This window comes from Nanorana parkeri, unplaced genomic scaffold (assembly GCF_000935625.1).
Source record: "Nanorana parkeri isolate BGI_ZX_2015 unplaced genomic scaffold, ASM93562v1 scaffold146, whole genome shotgun sequence".
Classification (NCBI taxonomy): domain Eukaryota; kingdom Metazoa; phylum Chordata; class Amphibia; order Anura; family Dicroglossidae; genus Nanorana; species Nanorana parkeri.
In genome coordinates this window covers 1,421,104-1,442,105 of record NW_017306414.1, presented here as the reverse complement: position 1 = coordinate 1,442,105, position 21,002 = coordinate 1,421,104, and the positions used below count along the sequence as shown (strand labels likewise).

At 39.9% G+C, this 21,002-nt stretch overlaps 1 protein-coding gene across 1 annotated transcript in view; it reads right to left on the bottom strand.

The window, feature by feature from the left end:
• The window catches only part of RYR3 (ryanodine receptor 3), a 609,228-nt gene that overhangs the window by 144,668 nt on the left and 443,558 nt on the right, over positions 1-21,002 (bottom strand). Inside the window, exons 65-69 of the mRNA XM_018554200.1 lie at positions 19,713-19,843; positions 10,873-11,193; positions 4,098-4,338; positions 3,917-4,004; positions 642-734 (exon numbers count right to left, since the gene is read on the bottom strand). Coding sequence (XP_018409702.1) covers positions 642-734; positions 3,917-4,004; positions 4,098-4,338; positions 10,873-11,193; positions 19,713-19,843 — 874 coding nt within the window. The remainder of the gene's footprint in view (positions 1-641; positions 735-3,916; positions 4,005-4,097; positions 4,339-10,872; positions 11,194-19,712; positions 19,844-21,002) is intronic.

The following is a 21,002-nucleotide window of genomic DNA, read 5'->3' as shown; positions in this document are numbered from 1 at the left end:
CAGCAGAGGGCGGGTACAATGCTAGTTTACTATTGGCTATTGCAAATTGAAATAGCCAATAGGAATCTAGCAATGCATTCCAATGGGCAAAAACGTTTTTGTTTTTTTTTTATATTCTGACACAGCTCCGTGTCAGAATAAAGAAAAAAAAGAAACAGCAGTGTTTCTCTCCTTGGCCGGGAGCAGGAGACTCCTGGAGCGCCAGGGAAAGTTTGCTGTTTGGAGATCAGTGTCCCTGGTTAGCAGGTAACCAGGGACGCTGATCTCTCCGCAAGTGGCCGGAGCCAGCCGTAAGATCACGGCTGGCTCCGCCCAGCTGTCAGAAGAAGGCTCAGCCAGCTTCGGCTTTCAGCGCGACTCAGCCGAGCCGATGCATATGCGTTCGGCTTGACTGAGCCGCTCGGCCACGTTTGGGAGCTGTACGGGCTATAGTGAATAGCCCGTACAGCACCCCTTCGGTTCTACTGAACCGAAGGGGTCCTGGGGTCGAAGCTAGCCAAAGGATGGGCCGAAGCTATGGCTAGATCCTTCGGCAGCTTTGTGAATAGACCCCTTAATGTAAATTCACAGAACAAAGTTATTTCTAATGTAGATTGGGATGAATGGCCACATGACACACATTTATTTTTTAGCATACTTACTTTAGACATCTTACTCTTGTTGTTTCCGGTCAGGAATGCCAAATTATTGATCTCATTCTGAATCACAAAATTCTGTTCTTCTCTTTTAAAATTCTAAATTACAGAACAAAAAAGATTATGGCAAAAAATCAACTGATTTATCAGTTGATTTAGCTTATTTTCTTTTTTTATCAGATAATTTTTTATTTAAGTTTTTCTTTAAAAAGACAATATAAAAGAAAAATATATAACAACAAATATAACACAAACACAAAACCAATAACAAAAAAAACACAAAAAAATAGCTTAATAAGATGACATACTTCAATTTGAAATGATACTGCCAAGAATTTCCAGTTGTAAACAGGGCAAATGATGATTTTTGTTTTGTCGATTATTATAATTTAATACTATTAAAAACTAGTATTCTGTAAATTCATACAAAACACCTGAGAAGCCAGTCCCGGGCCCGTAGGAGGGGCAGTGGAGCCTGGAAAATACGGCAGGGGGCTATTTACTGGAAAGTAGAAGCATTCTGGCGGCAGCTGAGCCGCCACAATCACTTCTACTGTAAAGCTCTAAAATGATGAACAAGTTCATAATTGTAATTACATTATGAGTCCCGGCGGCTTTTCTGTTTAACCCCTTCCGAATTCATGACAGGATTATCCTGTCATGGGTCGTGAAGGGGTTAAGCTTTTTCAGACATCCAAACCCTTTCAGGAATCGGGTGTCTGACAGTGAGAGTAGAGCGGTATTTACAGCTCTTGCCGTCACTGGCAGCTGGTATAGATTGGGAAATCCCAATGTATACCGGCTTTTTTTCTATAGTTTCAGCAATAGAAACATTTAGCTACAAATTTGCTGAAACAATGTTGCAGGCTTCTGATCGTTGTGGGAACGATCAGAAGTCTTTATTGACATCTGATCCTGAAATGCTGCAGGATCAGTGTCATCAAGGTTATTATTGGCTGTTCATAAGTTTGAAGCAGCTCAATAATAACCAACAATTAATTAATTAATTAAATTATTAAGCCGTAATAGTGAGATTAATTCACAATGACTGCTTGATATAATCAAATAAATAAAATAAAATGTAAAACATATTTTAAAAATAGTGAAAAAAGTGTAAAAAATAAAAATGATATACAGTATTTTAATATATTTTATACTATCATTAACATAAAAATTACCCCTTACAATAAAAATCTGCAGCTGAGCTGCAGATTTATTTTTCACCCTAAGTTAATTGTTTTTATTTAACTCACTCATGACAGTGATGTTCAAAGTATGTCACTGTCACTAAGTGTGACAGTGGCAGTGACATTGTATGCAAGGTGACCACTTTTAGCTTTTAAAGAAAAAATATTAAAATGTTAGGTTTTAGTTTTAGGCTGAGAAGTACAGGAACATTTCTAAAATCCTAGGGATGTGAGGTTTTTCCAAATAAAGGACAAATAAATTAATGTATTTAATGCATTTTTAAGCTGTGCTATTTTTCAAAAAAAAAATACTACAAATCAAAACTGGGGAAAAGGTGTTTTCTTTAAGTTCTTTCCTCAATTTTAATATTTTATTTATCCTAAGTGAGGCGTTAGGTACACGTATGTGATATAAATATATAGCCCTATCTGTCCTCTAAAAAAACAATATATAATATGTGTGGGTACACTTAATGAGAAAGTATAATACTGACGTGGAAGAATCACACAGCAAAAATGTCAGTCATTAACAAACAGAAACTAAAAACAAGCTCAGTTATGAAGGGGTTAAATTAGAGGCAGAATGTGGCACAGGCTCATCGATATTAGTTCTGCTGCCCAACCTGCTACCCATTGACACTTTTGGTGTGGCCCAATGAGCCCTTACCTACAGTAGTCTGGGTTTTCCTTACCTAGATGCTTACTTAGGCCAGTGAAGTAAAATGTTCTTTAGACTGGCTTTTAGTAGTTAAATGGCTTGTTTTATTTTTTTCATATATATCACACGTGAGTTTAAGGGGACTGTAGAGAGCACAAGGGAAAGCATTGATTTAAAGGGCTTTAATAGAAGTGATCTCTACCCTGTTTCCCTGAAAATAAGACCTACCCCGAAAATAAGACCTAGTACTATTTTTGGGAATTGCTAAAATATAAGACCTACCCCGAAAATAAGACCTAGTTGTGACCATTCCCAGGGCCGGTGGTGGCATAAGGGGGAACTTGAAGAGCCGCGGGAGTGAATCAGCGGTGCCAACGAAGCCAGTTCTAGAGATAGCAAGGCGAGACCGGAGGGAGCAGAGCCACACAAGCTGATGCTTCCTCTACAGCGCCGGCTCCTGTCACAGGCGGAGTAATACCAAATGCACTCCCTCTGTGAGGAATCGATAGTGAAAGGCGCTCCCCTCATTCTAACTAGCGATTGGTTACCAAATTGTTTTTGGAAAGGTACGGCACCCCTGATTGCCCTGATCACCATAGTCTTAACTTTGCCAGTTCGGATTATTTCATTTGGATTTGCGTTAACTTTGGATTGTTGTACAAAAAAAATAAGACCTACCCCGCAAATAAGACCTAGTGTGTTTTTTTGAGCCAAAAAAATATAAGACAGTGCCTTATTTTCGGGGAAACACGGTAGTAGTCTCATGTAATGTGTCTGCAGTCTATGACCATCTCTTGTAGCATTTCTCTACTCTCTGATCATCTCCTGTTGCATGTCTACAGCTTCTGGCAACTTTTTGTAGCATTACATTTACTAAATATTATTTTAACACTTTTGGTGACATCAGGGGCCTCACTTAATGCCCCATATATCAGGAGAGCTGACCACCAATGCTGTAAAGTAAAACTATGCTTGTGGAATTTACAGTTATGACAGGATGATGGTAGTAATAATCTTGGACCCTGATATTTAATCAGAAATAGTTTACCTTATCTAGTGGATTTCAAGGTTTGAGCACCTTCAACATCAAAGCTCATCTGCATGCTCCTGAATCTTGTTGTGTGGGCTCAGTGCTCTCTTTCTGAATGGATATCAATATTTGGGATCATTGCTATGATCCTTCAAACATGATTAGACTCTCTACAGGCACAGCCCATCTTTAAAGTGATAAACCTTTGTCACCTTATACTTCTTATTTTATCTGGATTACTTTTTAGTAAATTCTGAACAGATCAGAGACCAATTTATGATAAAAAACAATGAACAAGGCTATGGATAATTTTTTTAAAAAGAATTCTGCAGCCACTATATGAAAGGTGTCCGAGACTAAATATGTGCAATTAAATCCATATGTAACAAACAGAAATGTCTCTTACATGTGATTTACACCAAAGAATAAAAACTTCCGCCACCATTCTGAACAGATCATCAGAATCAGCATCTGGTTTTTTGAGCCAGTTCGACCTAATTTGCACAAACAAAAAAGTGACAGTTATTCTTCCAGTCAGGGGAACTAGCCATCTGCAACAGTAGTCAATAGCAGCTGCTCCATTATACCTGTTGTTGTCTACATATCGGATTAGCATAGGATAGAAAGCATACAGATCTCTACATAAAACCGCAAACTCATCAAGAATGAGCAACTCTGCTTCCTGAGTGTCAGTCTTGCTGTCTGCTTTCAGCTGCTCCTCCTCTTGCACAATCTTTATTGCTTTCTTCTTCAGTTTCTCCAGTGTGGGAATAAAATGGCTCTTTAGGAGGTCTGGTTGAGCCTTGCTGATAATTGGCTGAGCGTAGACTGCAAAGAAACATCAGGAGCCAGATTACCAACATGAAACAAAAGAAACATTAGCAGTGGGGTTTTCAGTAGCACATAAGATGTGTACCATATACTGCAGAATCAATATGTTTCACCCAAATGTCATTTTAACAGATCTGTCATGTAATCACACATTCTTATGTTGCAAATAACCAAAGTTTCTAGCCTTGACCAATATGCTTCTAGCAACAAATTTGTAGCCAATGGCAGTCAGAGTACTAGAGAGCACTATTTGTATTTTACCAGCTTTATTAAGTCAGAATGGTTATGAGCCTGAAATTTCACCTCTCCCTTAAACCTTAAACCTTAAACCTTGTTAACTTGAATGGGCACTGCTGTGCCCATTCAAGTTAACAACAGGGTGATAGCGGCCACATCTGTCTGTCCACATGTAATCATACATTAAATGATTACCTGTGGATCGGGAGAGTTGCTGTGTTTAACACATAGGCCCGTGTGCATGAGGCCTAAGAGTTGGTAAGCTGCAATATCATAGGATTTTTGTACTCATCACAAAATCATTTTCTTGGAGCCTATTGAGGAACACAGGAATTTTTAAATTGTCATGTTATACTGCCATTAACAAAAGAATACTGGCAACAAAAAAGCTGTTGGTCTGCACAGTATAACTCCACCTACACCATGACTCAGTTTTGTATTAAAGCAGTACAAGGAGAATTAAATAAACACTCAGGGGAGGTACCTGTGTCCCTCAAGGGACTCCAAGAAAAGGATTTTACGGTGAGTACAAAAATCCTATTTCCTTTATCATCTATTGAACCCAAAAGAGGGGTGGGCAACATAGCAACAAGGGTTTATAGGCCTAAAAAAAGACAACAGAAAACTGTGGACTGCCTACAATTCAAAGAGCCAGATGAATGACCTAACACCCAAAGCAGACATCAGATGAGGCCTAGATAATCACCTGGAAAAACGTAAGAATATAAATATAAGACCAGATAGCAGCCTTGCAAACTGGGAAAAGTTGCATGATGTCGAAAAGAGCAAGACGCACTCACAGATCTAGTAGAGTGTGCCCTGATATAACAAGGTAAAATTTGATCTTTAAGACCATAAGTGTGGATGATGGTCTGAGTCACCTAGAGTTAGTGAACCAAGAAGCAGGTGTACCCTAAGGCATCCATCTGGAATACAAAAGGAATTAGTACTGAAGAAAAGCAGTGGGTGAGAGATAGACTCTCACTTCTTGAACCGCATCCAGACAATGGAGGGAAATTTGCTTGTGATGAACTGAAACCAGACAGAAGTATGGGAGAACAATATGTAGGAAGGTGAATTCTTCCAAAAAGGGGGAATAGAAGAAGGAAAAGGTAGAAAACAGAGATCCGGGAGAGATCCATCGTAGTGTAGTATTAATAGAATACAAACATCAATCTGCTTCACAGTTTGTTTTTAAAAGAGATATAGAAACTCACATTGGTTGGGTTGTGTGATCTCCCTTGGAAGGGGTCTCAGGCAAACGTAGAAGAAGGCTTGAGGGGAATATATCTGTTCCCGCACAGATGGTAATGTAGAAAGTCGTCCTTGATGCCCTTTATGGAACTACTTCGGGTGGTCTGGGGCTGAAGTGCTCATGTCCCTGATGTCGTCTGATTAGCTGAAGGGGTTTTCCCAAAAAAAGGATTTCTTTAGAGGGAGGTGAGCAGAGGCACCTGAAGTCAAAGGAGGAGTAGTGGACATTTTCTTATTGAATTCATTTATTTTGTCAAACAAGGAATTTAAGTACACGGTCGGTTTCCTTGTTTGACAAAATAAATTGATTCACCAAGAAAACGTTCACTATTTCTACTTTGACTTCAGGAGCCTCTGCTCTCCTCCCTCTGAGGAAAACCTTTTTTTTTTTTGGGAAAACCCCTTCAACTATTCCAAGGGAGAACAATGTTCTGGTTGAGGTGAAAGACAAAAGAAAAATAGCTGGGCAAGATGGAAGTCCTGGGCCTCAACACCACCCTCTCCCTATCCAAAACCAGTAGGAGTACTTTGCAGAATAAGGTCACCAGTTTAGACACTTGCCTAGTAGAGGTGATGGCTACAAGTAACACCACTTAGTGGTTCAAAGTGGAGAGAGGAATGTGATCCCATGGATTCACAAGGGGAGCTACATGGCAGACGCCCGGTATAAATATCCAAATTGAGGATCGGTCTCTGAAACAAGATAGGCAGAAAATCTGGCCACCAAAGTGCTGAGAGCCAAATGCTGGTCCAGACACAGCTGCAGGAAGGAGAAGATTTGTTCCATAGAGAAGCTCCTACAGTAGAAGCCAAAAGATTTGCACCAGGTGAAGAATGCATTCCATTTACAACAATAAACCTTATAAGAAGTAGCCTTCCTACCTTTTAGCACAGAAGGAAACGCACATCCAGAGCAGCCACTGACTCAAAACGAAAACCAAGAAATTAAAAGTTATGCTGCTAAAGCCAGCAGCCATGACACAGGATGCTAAGGGTCTTACCACATCTGCCTGGGCCAATCCAGAACAATGAGGGTCAACAAAATGCCCTCTGTCTTAATCCTGTGAGGCAGACGAGAAAGAAATTTCAGGTAGATGGAAAACAAAGTTTGGGGTATACAGGTCCCACTGAGTCATGGGAGCATTCACTGCTTCCACCAGAGGATCCCTCCCTCTACCTTGAGACAAGCTTGTTCAGTTTATTGTTAAACCTGGATGCCAGAAGGTACACATTTAATGTCTCCCACCTTCAACACAGAACCTGGAACATCTCCCAGTGTAGGGACCACTCCCCCAGGTCTAAACGCTTGTAGCTGAGGAAGTCTATCTGCCAACTGGTAGAAAAGAATATGAACTTGAATTTCTGCTCAGGACAGGATCTGAACTTTTTTCATGCCACTGTGAGACTCTTGATTATTCCTCGATGGTTGATGTGGCTTTGGTGTGGCATTCCTCGATGGTCACTACTGTGGCGTTGTCTGACTGAATCTAGTTTGGATGACCTTCCAACAGTATGGTCAGAAACAGACAAATCACTGGAAGATCCAGGGTGTTGATCAGAAGATGAGACTCCCCAGCATTGACATGGTGCTCAGGACTCCTTCCCAGCCTGAAGAGCTGGCATCCATCATGGGGATCTTTGAGAATATGGGAATGAAGGAATTCCCTAATTCCAGAGCTGGCTTCCTGAACCACCAGGCCAGAGTCAACCTTGGTGCCAAACAAATTGGTCTGTCCAGTGACCTGATTGACTTTCCTTTGATGACAGAACATTGAGAAGTAGAGTTCTGGAGTGAAACTTGGCAAATGGAACTGTCTCACCGAAGGCTTCCATCAAGACCACTGAAACTGCAGCAATTTCTGAGCAGTTAAAATCACATTGTCTAAGAGAAGCCTGTGCTGGCTACAATGGGGAGCACTGTAGGGCTAATAGTAGGGCCAACACTTTGGGGAATACCTAAGGTGCAGATGAGGGCCCAAGTCAGGACCACAAAGCAGTACTTTTGGGGCACCACAGAAAAACGTAGGGAAAATAAGTGTGCTGGAAATATGGGAACATGCAGGTATGCATCCCTGAAGCCCACATGAGAACATCTACCTGGAGAACGAAAGCTATGGCAGATACGTGGACATCTTTTAACAGAGAAAGAGAGAAGACTTAGCAGTCCTTTCCTTACAAGAAGTTTGCAGTCCAGTGTCATAACCAGGGTGCCTAAGCCATAAGTATTGACAGGAGAATCTTGCAATAAAAAAGCTTTTAGCAGACTGAAAAATTAGGTGGGCAAAGCAAACCCCTGTGATCATGTGGATCACCGCTATGAAACTGTGAAAACCTGCACTTCTTAGCTAACTGGAGAAACTTTCAGGATTTAATATATCTGCCATGAATCTACCAGTGCTGTTGGCTTACTAGAGAAAAGTCCAGATTTATATATATACAGCATAAATCTACCAGCAGAACAGCAGAGCTGAAGAAAACACTTTCTTTCTCCTGAGGAAACTAGTTTGTGGGTGGAGTTATCCTGTGCTGATCAACACATTTTTTGTTGCCAGTGTCCATTCGTCTTGTAGGTGGCAGTATAACCTGATAGTCTAAGATATCCTGTATCCCTCAATGGATGATAAAGAAATACAATTTTTGCTTTTGGGTTCAGATGTGCTTTAAACATATAACAAAATCAGACAAGACCCTACAATTTAAAGTGGGGGAATACTGTGTTTTAAAGAAATTATTCAAATCTGAGAACCTTAACCCATATCCAGTAGTAATTCCACAACAAGAAAGAAGCATGTCTTTACAGAAATTAACATTCATGGTGCCTTCACTGACAGTCACATGAGAAGACATTACTTTCACCTTTTTATCTGTCTATATAACCCAAAAAAGAATCCACCTGCATATGAACAACTTTAGCAAATATATTCTATGTCACAGGGGTTCTCCTCAACTGGCATACAACAATGTATATGTTGTTTGGTGTAACAGACTGACAGCTGATACGTTGTAAAAAATGGAGTAAAACATAAGCTGTTTCAGTTTATCATGCAGTGTATGCAAAGGGAATTCATAGTTACATACTTGTTAAGGTTGAATAAAGACACAGGTCCATCAAGTTCAACCTATATCGCTTTGTATGTTTGTGTTCTTGTGAGTGAGTTACTAAGATTACCTGTACATCTGTATATCTTGCTCTCTGAGAAAAGCATATAAACAGTTCTTGAATGATTCCATACTCTCAGTTGAAACCACTGTTTGTAAAAAGTGAGTCCAATAATTTAACAGCTTTCACAGAAAAGAATCCCCTTCACTGTTTCAGATTAAACCTTTTCTCATCCAGTTTCAGATGGTGACTAGTGATGGTCCGTACACACCTGAGTTCGGTTCGAGTTCGAACTTTAGAACATGGAAAAAGTTTGAACTCGAACTGCGAACTCAATGAAAGTCTATGGGACCAGAACTCTCAAAATCAAAGTTTCCCTTTTTGAAGGCTTATTGGCCATAAAAAGGGTATGGGGATCCGGGTACTGCCCTTGGGGATATGCATCAATGAAAAAAACACTTTTAAAAAATACCGTTTTTTTGTGTCTGGGGGGTCCCCTTAAACTGCCCGTAAAGTGGCGCATCTGTACAATGTATACAACCTGCTGTAGCAAAAAGTGATGTTTATAAAGTAAAGGGTTAAAATAAATGTAAATAAAAAGTCCAGACTTTTAGAAAACAATCATTTAATTGAAATAAAAACACAACAAAGGCTTTTGACAAGTCCTTTATTGTTAAAAAAATGGATCCACCGGCGTAATCCCAAGGTCGATCACGACGTCCAGCATTGTCCACAACGACAAAACACATTTTTTAAATGCCGCCCGCCGTCCTGTCTGCTCACGACGAACTCCCGCCACAGAATGGCATTCTGAGATTCTGGCAAAATATAAACAATTGGGTGGAGCTAGCGGTGACCGCTAGCTAGCTCCGCTCAACTGTTTACATTTGTCCGGCACCTGACAAGATATCATTACTTTGCCCAATCATGGCTCTCACAGTGCACTGTACTGTGATTGGGTAAAGTCTTGCAGCTGACCTGTTGCCAGGTGCATTGCTTTACCCAATCAGGGCTTCATAAGGCACTGTGCAGTGCCCAGGGCCTTGTGAGGCACTTGGCGGGCAAATAGCCCACAGAACGCCCTGATAGTTTGTGTGTTCGCCGAACTTCGAGTAGAACTGTTGCTTGGCTCGAACATCGAGACCATCCCCAATGATGACCTCTTAAACAGTTTGTTACTGATTATCCCATCACCATTAAACAATCTGGACATAAATATGATGTTCCCTCTCAGTCTCCTCTTTTCAAGTGAGTGTTTAATGAGTGAACATGTTTCATGCATGCAGCCTTTCCTCATGGTTTAGGTCCTCTAAATGCTTTATTTACTTTGTTGCCCCTTCTCTGGATTCTCTTTAGCTCAAGGACATCCTTTCTGTGGATCGGTGATCAAAACTGAGCCACATGCTCAAGATGTGGCCAAACTGGTGTGTTGTAAAGGGGCCAAATTATGGATTTGTCCTTAGAGTGGATTCCCTTTTTTATGCATGATAGTACCCTGCTTGCCTTATTTGCTGCAGCCTGGCATTGTGTGCTGTTACTAAGGCGGATGTCCACTAGGACTCCCAAATCTTTTTCCACCTCTGATTCCCCCAGTGGGATGCCCATCATGAGTGGCTCAAATTCATATACACGTACAACTGGGAAATTAAAAGAATCTAGAATTGTCTATACCAACAAAGCTTTGATGTGACAGTTGGACTAGAAGGAGGGTAAAGCAAGAACCGTTACTGCCTAGGCACACTGCTCAGACTTTTTCATTTTGTCTGAGTAATGTAAATCTGTTATATAAAACAAATAGGCTGTCAGCACCTAATAAATGTCAAGTGACTTTATATATAATTCCTTGAATACTTCCTTTCACAGGTTTTCAGGCCTGCTGTCAGGAAAGTCTGGACATTATATAGGGATGTGAATCAACTCATTATCACTAGAAGGATTACCTGCAATTCTCTTCATCCAAGATGCTTCATCTATTCCCAGATTGTTGTTAATGATTTTCAGGATGTTGCCCAGTATGACACTGAGGTGTTCTGAAGTCACTTGAGTACAGCATGGCCTGGCATTTTCTGGCACATTCTCTGTGCCTCTCTCCCACCAATAAGAAAGATAGTTGCATAGCATTGGAAGGACGACCTCAATGACATGTGGCATCTCCGTGTACCTAGCTCCAGATTCAGCCAAGTCATTAATCTCTTTCATAAGACCCTCTAGGTGTGGCATTTCTGAACACATCTCTTCCACTGTATCTGGCATACCTAAAACTGAAAAACAGATATTTTCATTAAACATAAATAGCTGACTGATGCAAAATACAGCCCACAACCTGACATTAGTCACTAAGGTCATGAACTTTAACATTTAACATGCCAGCTGAGGCTTGTATAGTCTGAGATGTAACTCTTGGGTTTTTTGTTATTGCATGGTCTGATAATGGTGAATTTGCTGGAATGTCCACTCCTGTGAAGATTGGCTAGTGTCTTAAATGTTTTCCACCTGTGCATAATCTTCTTCAATGGAGAATGATGGACTTTAAATTGTTTGGAAATGGGCTTAAAGGGCTTTCCAGATTCATGGGCAGCAACAATTGCTTCTCTAAGATCATTTCTGATGTCTTGCCTCCTTGTGTTAACACCTGAATGCTCCAGACCAGCAAACTGCTAAAACGTTATCTTTTATAGATGAACAATTAATGAAGGGCCTTTGATTAGCAGCACCTGGCTGCTACTTAGCCTCTTAATTCTTATGGAAGCAATAAGGGTGTACTTAGTTTTTTGGAATCCAAATTACACTGCGCTCAAGTGAATAAGTTGCATTTGTGAAATAAATTAACTTTTGCACGATATTCTAATTATTCGAGTTTCACCTGTAATGTGATTGGCTAGGACGTACTTATCTCAGAAACCACTACCTTCAAAAGTGAGATATAATAATGTGATGAATATCTGCAAGGAAATAAAATCTCAACAAAAGGTATAAACCCGTGATCTACACAAGTTACATGTAAATAAACCAACAAACTATAAAGTAGAAATATATCATAAATATACTTAAAAATAAAGTGAAAAGTGATAATCAAAAAGTCAATATGTCCATATGTAAAGATTATAATGTTCCCTGCGTCTCAGTGCTCCACGTGTATTAACAGAAAAGGTCCGCTTGATATTTATCGTTATTTCTTGTTACTTATCCACTTCACATATTTATCTAGGGGATGTGTAGCGCTACATTATTGGTTAAGCAAAGGATCAGAGTTGATAAACGTAGCAAAGGTCAGGTAAACAGAATCACACGGCTGTGCAAGAGGCCTCACTATTTTCATGCTGTGAAATTATAGGACACAAGTCACTGACAAGAGTGCCAAGTACTGACATGCTGCGAGTCCGAGGTTCCCTGCAATTTATACAGGTTAGTTGGGAATTGGGACAGTGCTCCCCCCACCCCCAAGCGCAAAAGGCCAGGAGACATCTATGGAAAGAGAGCACAAGTGCAGGAGCGTGCACATCTGATCCTCCTTTCCAATGGATCAAATATTCTAGACCAGCGGTTCTCAACCTGTGGGTCGTGACCCCCTCGGGGGTCGAATCACGATTTGCCAGGGGTCGCCCGGGAGTCTCCCACTATTAGATAGCGGCTCCTGGCCGCCCGGGAAAGAAACACTCTCTCCCAGAAAGTGTAAAGCAGAGTAAACCTTTCCCTGCGATCGTTTTTTTTCCCGACATCGGGGGCCGCTGGCCACCGTAAGTCAGAAAAAAAACCACCATAGGAATGCATAGCTAGATTCCTATTGGCTATTTCACTTTGCAATAGCAAACTAGATATTGCACCCGCGCTCTGCTGCTGCCAATCAGCAGAGGGGGACATGTAGTTCTCCATCAGGTCCTCTTCTAGTGATTGACAGCAGCAGAGGACGGGTGCAATAGCTAGTTTGCTATTGGCTATTGCAAAGTGAAATAGCCAATATGAATCTAGCTATGCATTACTATGGTGGGTTTTTTTTTATTCTGACTTCGTACGCCAGTGGTTCTCTAGCTGTGGGTCGCTGTGTGATTTTTGCTGTGCTAGGTGAGAGTCCTCCTCAGCACTCTCCCAGCGCAGCAGTGTCAGTTCTCCCGCCACGCCACCAGATGTCGCTGAAGCAGCCGCGTCATCCCTAAATTTTACCGTTGGGGGTCACCACAACTTGGCAAATGTTACCAAGGGGTCCCGGCCCTAGAAAGGTTGAGAACCACTGTTCTAGACGACCTTGGCGTAATCTAGAATCCAAGATGTTGTCAGAACTATTGAGTGATAAAAGGAAGAAACTGTAAGGCCTATACCTATTATTCTGCATAATGTAATATGGGCATACTGGAATCCATCTTTGTTCTTTACATTATCTCAGTATATAAGGTGAATTTGAGTTCATAGTTTCTGGACAAAGACTTAAGCAATCTTCAGACCCATACAGCATACATTCACAGGTTGTAAATTCTGAGGGTACCAGACAACGACAAGATAAGGACTGACCATGGTACCAGACTTTGTTATACTGTGAGATTAAGGGAGATGCCATGTGTCAAGTTTAACAAAGGACAAATTAAATATTTGCCATTATTTGTTTTTCCCTTTTTTTATCGTTACCACATAGGAAAAAGAGCTGACAATAAAAGTTACCTTGTATACAGTATTATTATTTGATAGGAATGGTATTACCAATAATTTCAATTGTATTATTATTATTGTTATCATTATTATTACATGAAGAATCTAAATATTTGCTTAGTTGAGTAATTGTTTTAATATTTTTTTTATATATACAATATTCAACCTATATACCTTAAATATAGTATTTAGCTGTACTTATTGACATATATTAGTGTATATTATTAATATGGTATTTTTGAAAGTACAAATAATTATGTTAGGTATATTGTTATTTTGTATTCAGTGAAAGAATGTGAGTAACCACTGTCTTAGTACAGATGACTTAACTCTCAATGTATGCAGAAGAGAATTGTTTTTCTTGATCAAACTTTCTCAAGCAATATATATTTTAAAGAGACAGTAGGTCTGACAAGTTCTGCCAATTAACAGACCGCCCTTTAAATTTTATGGTTTTGTTCAAGGCTTAGGTCAGAAGTCATCTCATGGAATAATAATGGAATTTTAACGAAAAACCCAAAATTATTCCTAGTCCAACATTGCCCTCTTCAGGTAATTGCAGAGATTATTTGGAGTAAGCTGATAAGTGTCTGATGTTATAATTAAGTTGAGATAAGCTTTCTCCTCCTACATTTTTGGGTGATAAAAGTTAGGAGAACGTTAAGAGAGAGTGAAGGGATACAAAGGAGAAGTGAAATGGGGAACTGATACATGAGGACGGACGCAGACATACAAAGGAGAGATTTGGAGCTGACTGACGGACTGCCAGGGGGAACTGAACAAAGAGAACCTGAACATCTCTTGTCCCTACACTGACACAAAGCTGACATCTCTAAGACAAAATAATTTTCCAATTTTGGTAAAGTATAGGTTTCCATTTATCTGTAAGCAATTTACTAGCCATATATATCTAACTAAACAATTCAGTCATTGTTAGCATCAAGATTGAATTGGAGTAAAATTTTATCTGCAGTATAAATTGTCTCCCCCTTCAATCTTGGGATAGATATTTTTGGAGTCTCTTCGAAGCTGATTTCAGATTCTAGTCAATGGTCTAGCTGTGCTATATACATAAAAGTAAAACATGTTAGTGGAAGTTTGTCTTTACCTAAGATAAATTCTTGGGTGATTTGCCAGTCATGTGCATAGTATTCTAAATTAGTTCATGTGCAGTAAGGACTTTGCAATAATATGATTAGTAGTAAGTAAGGATAGAGAAGGCCAATAATCTGGGACAGCAGGCTTCAACAGTGATGTATGAAAGGCAGGATGAACTCTATAGGAATCAGGCAGATTCAGTTTCACTGGAGTGGGAGAAATTACACGTTTGATAGCAAAGGGTCCCACATACTGTATCTTGGTCCTAATTTTCAGCCAGGACATTTCAGTTTTAGGAATGAAGTGGACAACCATACTTGATCACCTGGTTGGTACTGGGGGGCTGGGTCATGGTGTCTGTCTGCATAGGTCTTGTACCGAGTCTGGGCATGAGTTATGGGTTTCTTAGGACTGAAAAGTTTTTTACTATTTCTTCCAAATGTTCATTAGCAGTAGGTACAGCATTGACAAGGAGCATTGGATATGGAGACCTCTACAGAAGACAGCCCAGAATGTCGATGTAAATTGAGTACCTCTGTCTGTAACAATGGATCCTGGCAAACCATAAAGGCAGAACACTTCTTGTATAAAGTGGCCGTGTGGCTGGTGGTAGGTAGATTCTTTGTGGCTATGAAATTAGACATTTTACTAAAACGGTCCACTATCACCACTATTATAGTGTAACCATGTGTCGGGGTAATTCAACAATAAAGTCCATTGAAATGAAAGTCCGGGGCCTGGAAAAAACAACAACAACAAGACCTTGAGGGCAATTATGGCTGTCTTGAGCATGAATAAAAATGGAACATGCCGTAACGTAAGATGTCACATCTTTTAATAAGGAAGGCCACCAGAAGGTTCTTTAAATGAGTTTGTATGTTTTTCTGTATCCCTCCATGACCCCCTATAGGGGTGTCATAGCAATATTGTAGTATCCCAGCGACTGCAGCAAGAGGAACATAAATTCTTTCTTTATACAATACAAGTCCATTTTGATAGGTTATTGGGGGCTTTGTGGAAGGTTTATCGTTCACAGTAGTGTGAGATCTGATGGTATCCCATAATGATGGCATAGTAGCAAAAAAAAACAGTCTTTATTTTAGGGCTGGGGAAATTAACGATTATTTCCTCGATTAATCGTTAAACTTTTTGATCGAAAATGAAAAGACTCACCTTTCCGCCGGCTTTCGGGAGTCCCGTCAGAGATCTGGTGACGTCATGGACATCGAAATCACCGGACTCCTCCCCCTTCCCCAAGTGGCTCCGTCGGCTAACGAAGGGAAGGGGGGAGGAGTCCGGTGACGTCGATGTCCTGCAATCAGGTCCTTACATGAAATGAACTGGACAGGTGCTGCTACTTCAAATATTAAGCTAATACTTATGTTTAAATCACACTTAGGGCTTTGCTGCCCCTTCAACACATCAAAGGCTCTTTGAGCTTGTTCAGTCCATTGAAATGTAACTTTTTGCCATGTGAGTGCTGTGATTGGCTGAACAACTTTTGAAAATGTACATGTGAACCTCCTATAGAAGTTACAAAAACCAATAAAGCATGATACCCCTTTCTTGTTTGTAGGTACTGGCCAGGACAATATGGCTTGAATCTTGGAAGTGTCTATTTCTATGCAACCAGGTGCAATAACATGAATGGAGGCCTCCATCTGTCTACAAAAAAAAAAAAATCCCAGCTCCAGGAGGAGAGGTAGATGGTCTTATAAAACCCTTCTTTAAATTGTCATCAATGTACTCTTTTAAAACTTGTAATTCAGGCTCGGACAGAGGGTATATCCTGCCTTAGGGTATTGGAGCCTCTGGTAACAAATCGATAGGGCAATCATAATCTCGGTGAGGAGGGAGAGTATCAGCCCCTTTCTTCTCAAAAACATAAACGAAGGCCAAAAAGTGTACAGGAATCTTTGACATATTGTTAACATTAGTAGTAGGTTCCAATGTCCAAGGCATAGTCTGAGGTATTAGACAAGAAGACAGACAATGTGTAGAAAGAAACTCTAATACACCAGTTTGCCAGTCTATTGTAGGGTTATATTTCCGTAGCCAGTCTATTCCTAATACCAGAGAATAAATGGGAGATTAGACAAGGTTAAAAGAAAGTGTCTGTCTATGGCATGAACCCAGGGTCATTTGTAGAGTAATAGTTTCTATGGTAATAGGACCAGATTTAAAAGGAGTTCCATCTATTAACTTTATTTGTGTAGGCACTTCTTTATTGGTAGTAGGCACTGATAAAGCTTAAGCTAATGTAGTATCCATAAAGCAGCCACTTGCTCCAGAATCGATCATTGCATGGAGATTTACAGGTTTCTTATTCCACTGTAGAGAGAAAGATGTGATTAGATGAGAGGACATGGTATGTAGCAATTGTTGTGAGGTGGGCGTAGATTGCTTATCTCCACTAGGACTTGGTTTAACTTTACATTCTCTCACTTGATGTCCTGGCTTGCCACAATATAAGCATAGTCCCTTAGACCTACAACGAGATTTCTCAACAGGTTCATCTGTGGTAGCTTCAGGGGATATGGCAGAACTGAAAGGGGGAGAAAATGTATTGCGCCTATGAGGAATAGTATATCCCTTAATCAGTGATCAATTTGTATAGACAGGGAGACAGTGCTTTCAAGTGTGGATGGAACACGACTCTGGCCAACTCATCTTTTAGGGCTTCAGAAAGTCCTAAGCGAAACTGATCTAGCAGAGCCGGTTCATTCCAGTTGGATTCGACTGCTAGGTGACAAAATTGTGTAATGCATTCCTCAACATTTCTTCTTCCTTGTCTGAGGGCTTGAAGTGAAGCTGCAGCAGAAGCTACTTTATGTGGATCTTCATATAGCACATCCTTGGCTTCCATGAAGGAAGTCCAGGAATTCAATATAGGGCTATGAATGTGCAACAAATGATGTGCCCAGGTCTGAGGTTCACCAGTCAGTAAGGATATCACAGTCCAGATCCTAACAAAATCTGTTGCATAGGTATGAGGTTGTAAGGAAAAAAGTATCTGGCATGAGTTAATAAATGTACGATAGGCTGAGCAGGCTCCATGGAATTTATCAGGTAATGCAACTTTGGGTTCAGGAGCAGCAGCACCTCTCTCTGGATACATCACAGGTGCCTCGGGCACAGGAGCAGATGGAGGTGCATTAACCAGCTTGTCCAATCTTACTTGATTGGCTTCTACATTTGCTTGTGAACCTTGTAGGTGTTGTACAGATTGTGTCAGCACTGTTGTTTGTTGAGTTAATGCTTCAGCTAACCCTGCAGGCTCCATACTGGCTCAGTTGTTAGATCAGTAATTGTATAGCCGAGCCCAATAGCAGGGGCACACACCTTGGCATAGCGTACTCAGGAAATTAATCAGGTACAGATTCCAAATACGTGGTACAAAAGGGTAAATCCAATAACCATAGTCAAACGAAAAATAAGGTCAGGGCAGACAGCAAAGGATCAGAGTTGATAAACGTAGCAAAGGTCAGGTAAACGGAATCACACGGCTAGCAACTGGAACACACTGTTGATAGATCTGAAACAACTAAGCACTCTCTCACACTAAACCTTGCAGCTTTAAAGTGATCAAACAGGACGTGATGTCAGGAGGTGTGGCAGAAGGGATGCAATTCCTGTCTATGACAGGAAGCACATCAGTGCTGTCATTTTGATGTAAGGATGTCATTAAACATGTGCAAGAGGCCTCACTATTTTCATGCAGGGAAATTATAGGTTGCAAGTCACTGACAAGAGTGCCAAGTACTGACATGCTGCAAGTGTAAGCCCCCTGCAATTGATACAGGTAAGTTGGGAATTGTGACAGCTAAGCAAATCTTAACCCAAAAACAAAAATTAAATATATTACAGTTTACCAGTCCTTAGATGAGGTGCTCAAATTAGCTTTCTTTTCTCAGACTTTTCTACCTTTATTCACATGATAGCCATGGAAATAACACACTTCCTTTTCCTGGGTGGCTATGCTCCTTCACTGTACCTATGGAGGAAGCCATGGTTGCCACTTAGGCTGGACGTCAAACATGTCTGCCTTTATTCAGCTGTATCCCATGGGAGCTGATAGAATTAGTAGTTTACAATACAAAGATTAAAAAAAAAATATTTTCTTTCTGTTGATCTCACAGAAAGTGACAATGACACTGCATTTCTGGCAAGATCAACAGGTAATTTCTGTACTATAATATGCATTAAACATGAAAACACACCCACCACTTCACACCTTCCTAATACATCCAGATTCTGTTATGTTTGTACTTTCACATCGTTTGCAGCTGTAAGTAATTATACATACTTACGTAACTGGCTTTTATGCAAGTTACTTATGTCGATGTGTCCACATTCATGACCTTTACTTTAAGGATGTAACAAGTTGCAATCTTGTACTGTATTGATGGAAAAATTTTCCATAAAAATCTATATGCTTAAAAAAAAAAAAAAACACACCCACCACATCCAAGAACTAGCAAGCTGCAATATATTAAAATTTTGTTCTTGGGTTTAGTTATCCTTGTTTTTTTACTGCTGGGGACCTCTATTTTAAATAAAATTATATATTAGTTCCTGCTGAAATAGCTCCATTATCGGACGTCCTGAATACATCCTCACACTTTTCACTAGTCAGAAACATTTAGAGTTTTAAGAAGAAAAGAGGGTTACAATACTGCTTGCAACATTTTACATTAAAAATAAAAGCAAAGTAATCAATTTTGTGCATTAGCCAATGCAATATTTCTTAGCATGTTTAATGCTACTAGCAACCAATCTGTACCCCTGTTATGGCAGGAAAGATACTAAAAACTCTGCCATGAATATGAGTCAGCTCAATAAATAATAAAGTAAAATGATCTGCTCTTGCTAACACTGGTATTAAAAGATCTATACAAATAACATATTTCTTATTTCCTGTTTCCAACTAAGTGTATTGGATAAAATATTTTCACCTACTAATTAAACAAGGCTCTAAATTCAAAAGATATAAAACAATATCATACAAAGGTACACAGCATGACAGGGGAGGAATACGTACTAGCTCTCTCCCGTGGAGATTTGGTATTGAAAACAGAGAGTGGATTGTTGTGGTTTAGTGATGGCTCAAGAAAAGCCACGGGAATAGCTCCAGCCAGAGCTGCCAGACATTCTCCCAGGGCGGGCCGCTGCCTGTAAAGAAAAACATTGAAAAATTAGGTTTAAAAAGAAAAACAATTAATAGTGTCTTAATAGAATTTTCTATCCTCCTTCCTACTCAATATTTAGGTATGTGTGTTGATGACAGGTGGTCAGAAATAGGAACATTTAAAAAGAAATTTAAAAAATGGACAAATGCACAATAGGCAAAAATGATCCCCACATCTGCACCGTGCCTACTTTTCCAACTCATGGGTATGTGGTGATTATGTTGTACATGTATTTAAATATTAAGCAACACTTGTGTTTTTTTTAAAGAAGAATGAAGTAATGGATTTGAGGAAATAGCCAACGGAGTGTTACTTTACATAAAATCATTAATAAGTGGTTAAGGTTTGTGTCAAAGGAGTCATATAGTATGCACATATACCTGCTTTTACTTATTGGCATAACAGGAACATAAGGGAGACATTTTAGTCAAAAATAGATCACAGAATTGTATTTCCTAATTTTAACTCATTTTAACATTAGTAGCAAAACAAGAACATTTGCCAATGTCTCCCGGGCAAGAACCTTTAACTGCAGAGGACCACGACAGGATAGACTATTTTGTTACTACCTGGGCAGCATGGATTGCACCTCAACATTATCAAGAGTTTTGAGACATCACATTTGAAAAGGACACTAGTGTTTCTCAGTCTGACTTTGGCGGAGGTGGGGAGGGAATACCCCCCTTCCCTCACTCCCCCACCCCTTCTACCCCATCTTTCTTACATTTTCATGTCACGATTCCTCTACCTCCCACCCTAACCCTTTTGATTTCAAGCCAATATCTCCTTTATCCTGCCTGCATGTTCCTCCTCAATCTCAAACATGTTGTAACAGGATGCGGTTAACCACATGGTACAATATGCAGGTAGCAACATTTGCATATCTGCATCAGATGTTGGTATTGTTGTATCAATGTTTTTACTTGATATCAAGTAATGAAAAATGAATGAGTTCCTCTACCTGCAACAAAACTTAATATGCCACTTTGTATTTTAGAAATAACAAACTTGATTTTATTTTAAAGTTTTCTTCAATTGTATTATGTATACAATGATGACTCCAATAAATTTAGATTGAACCAAAACATACAAATGTCCTTTTGTAAAAGAGTTATGCTTAATTGATGCAAAAGTCCTAAGGA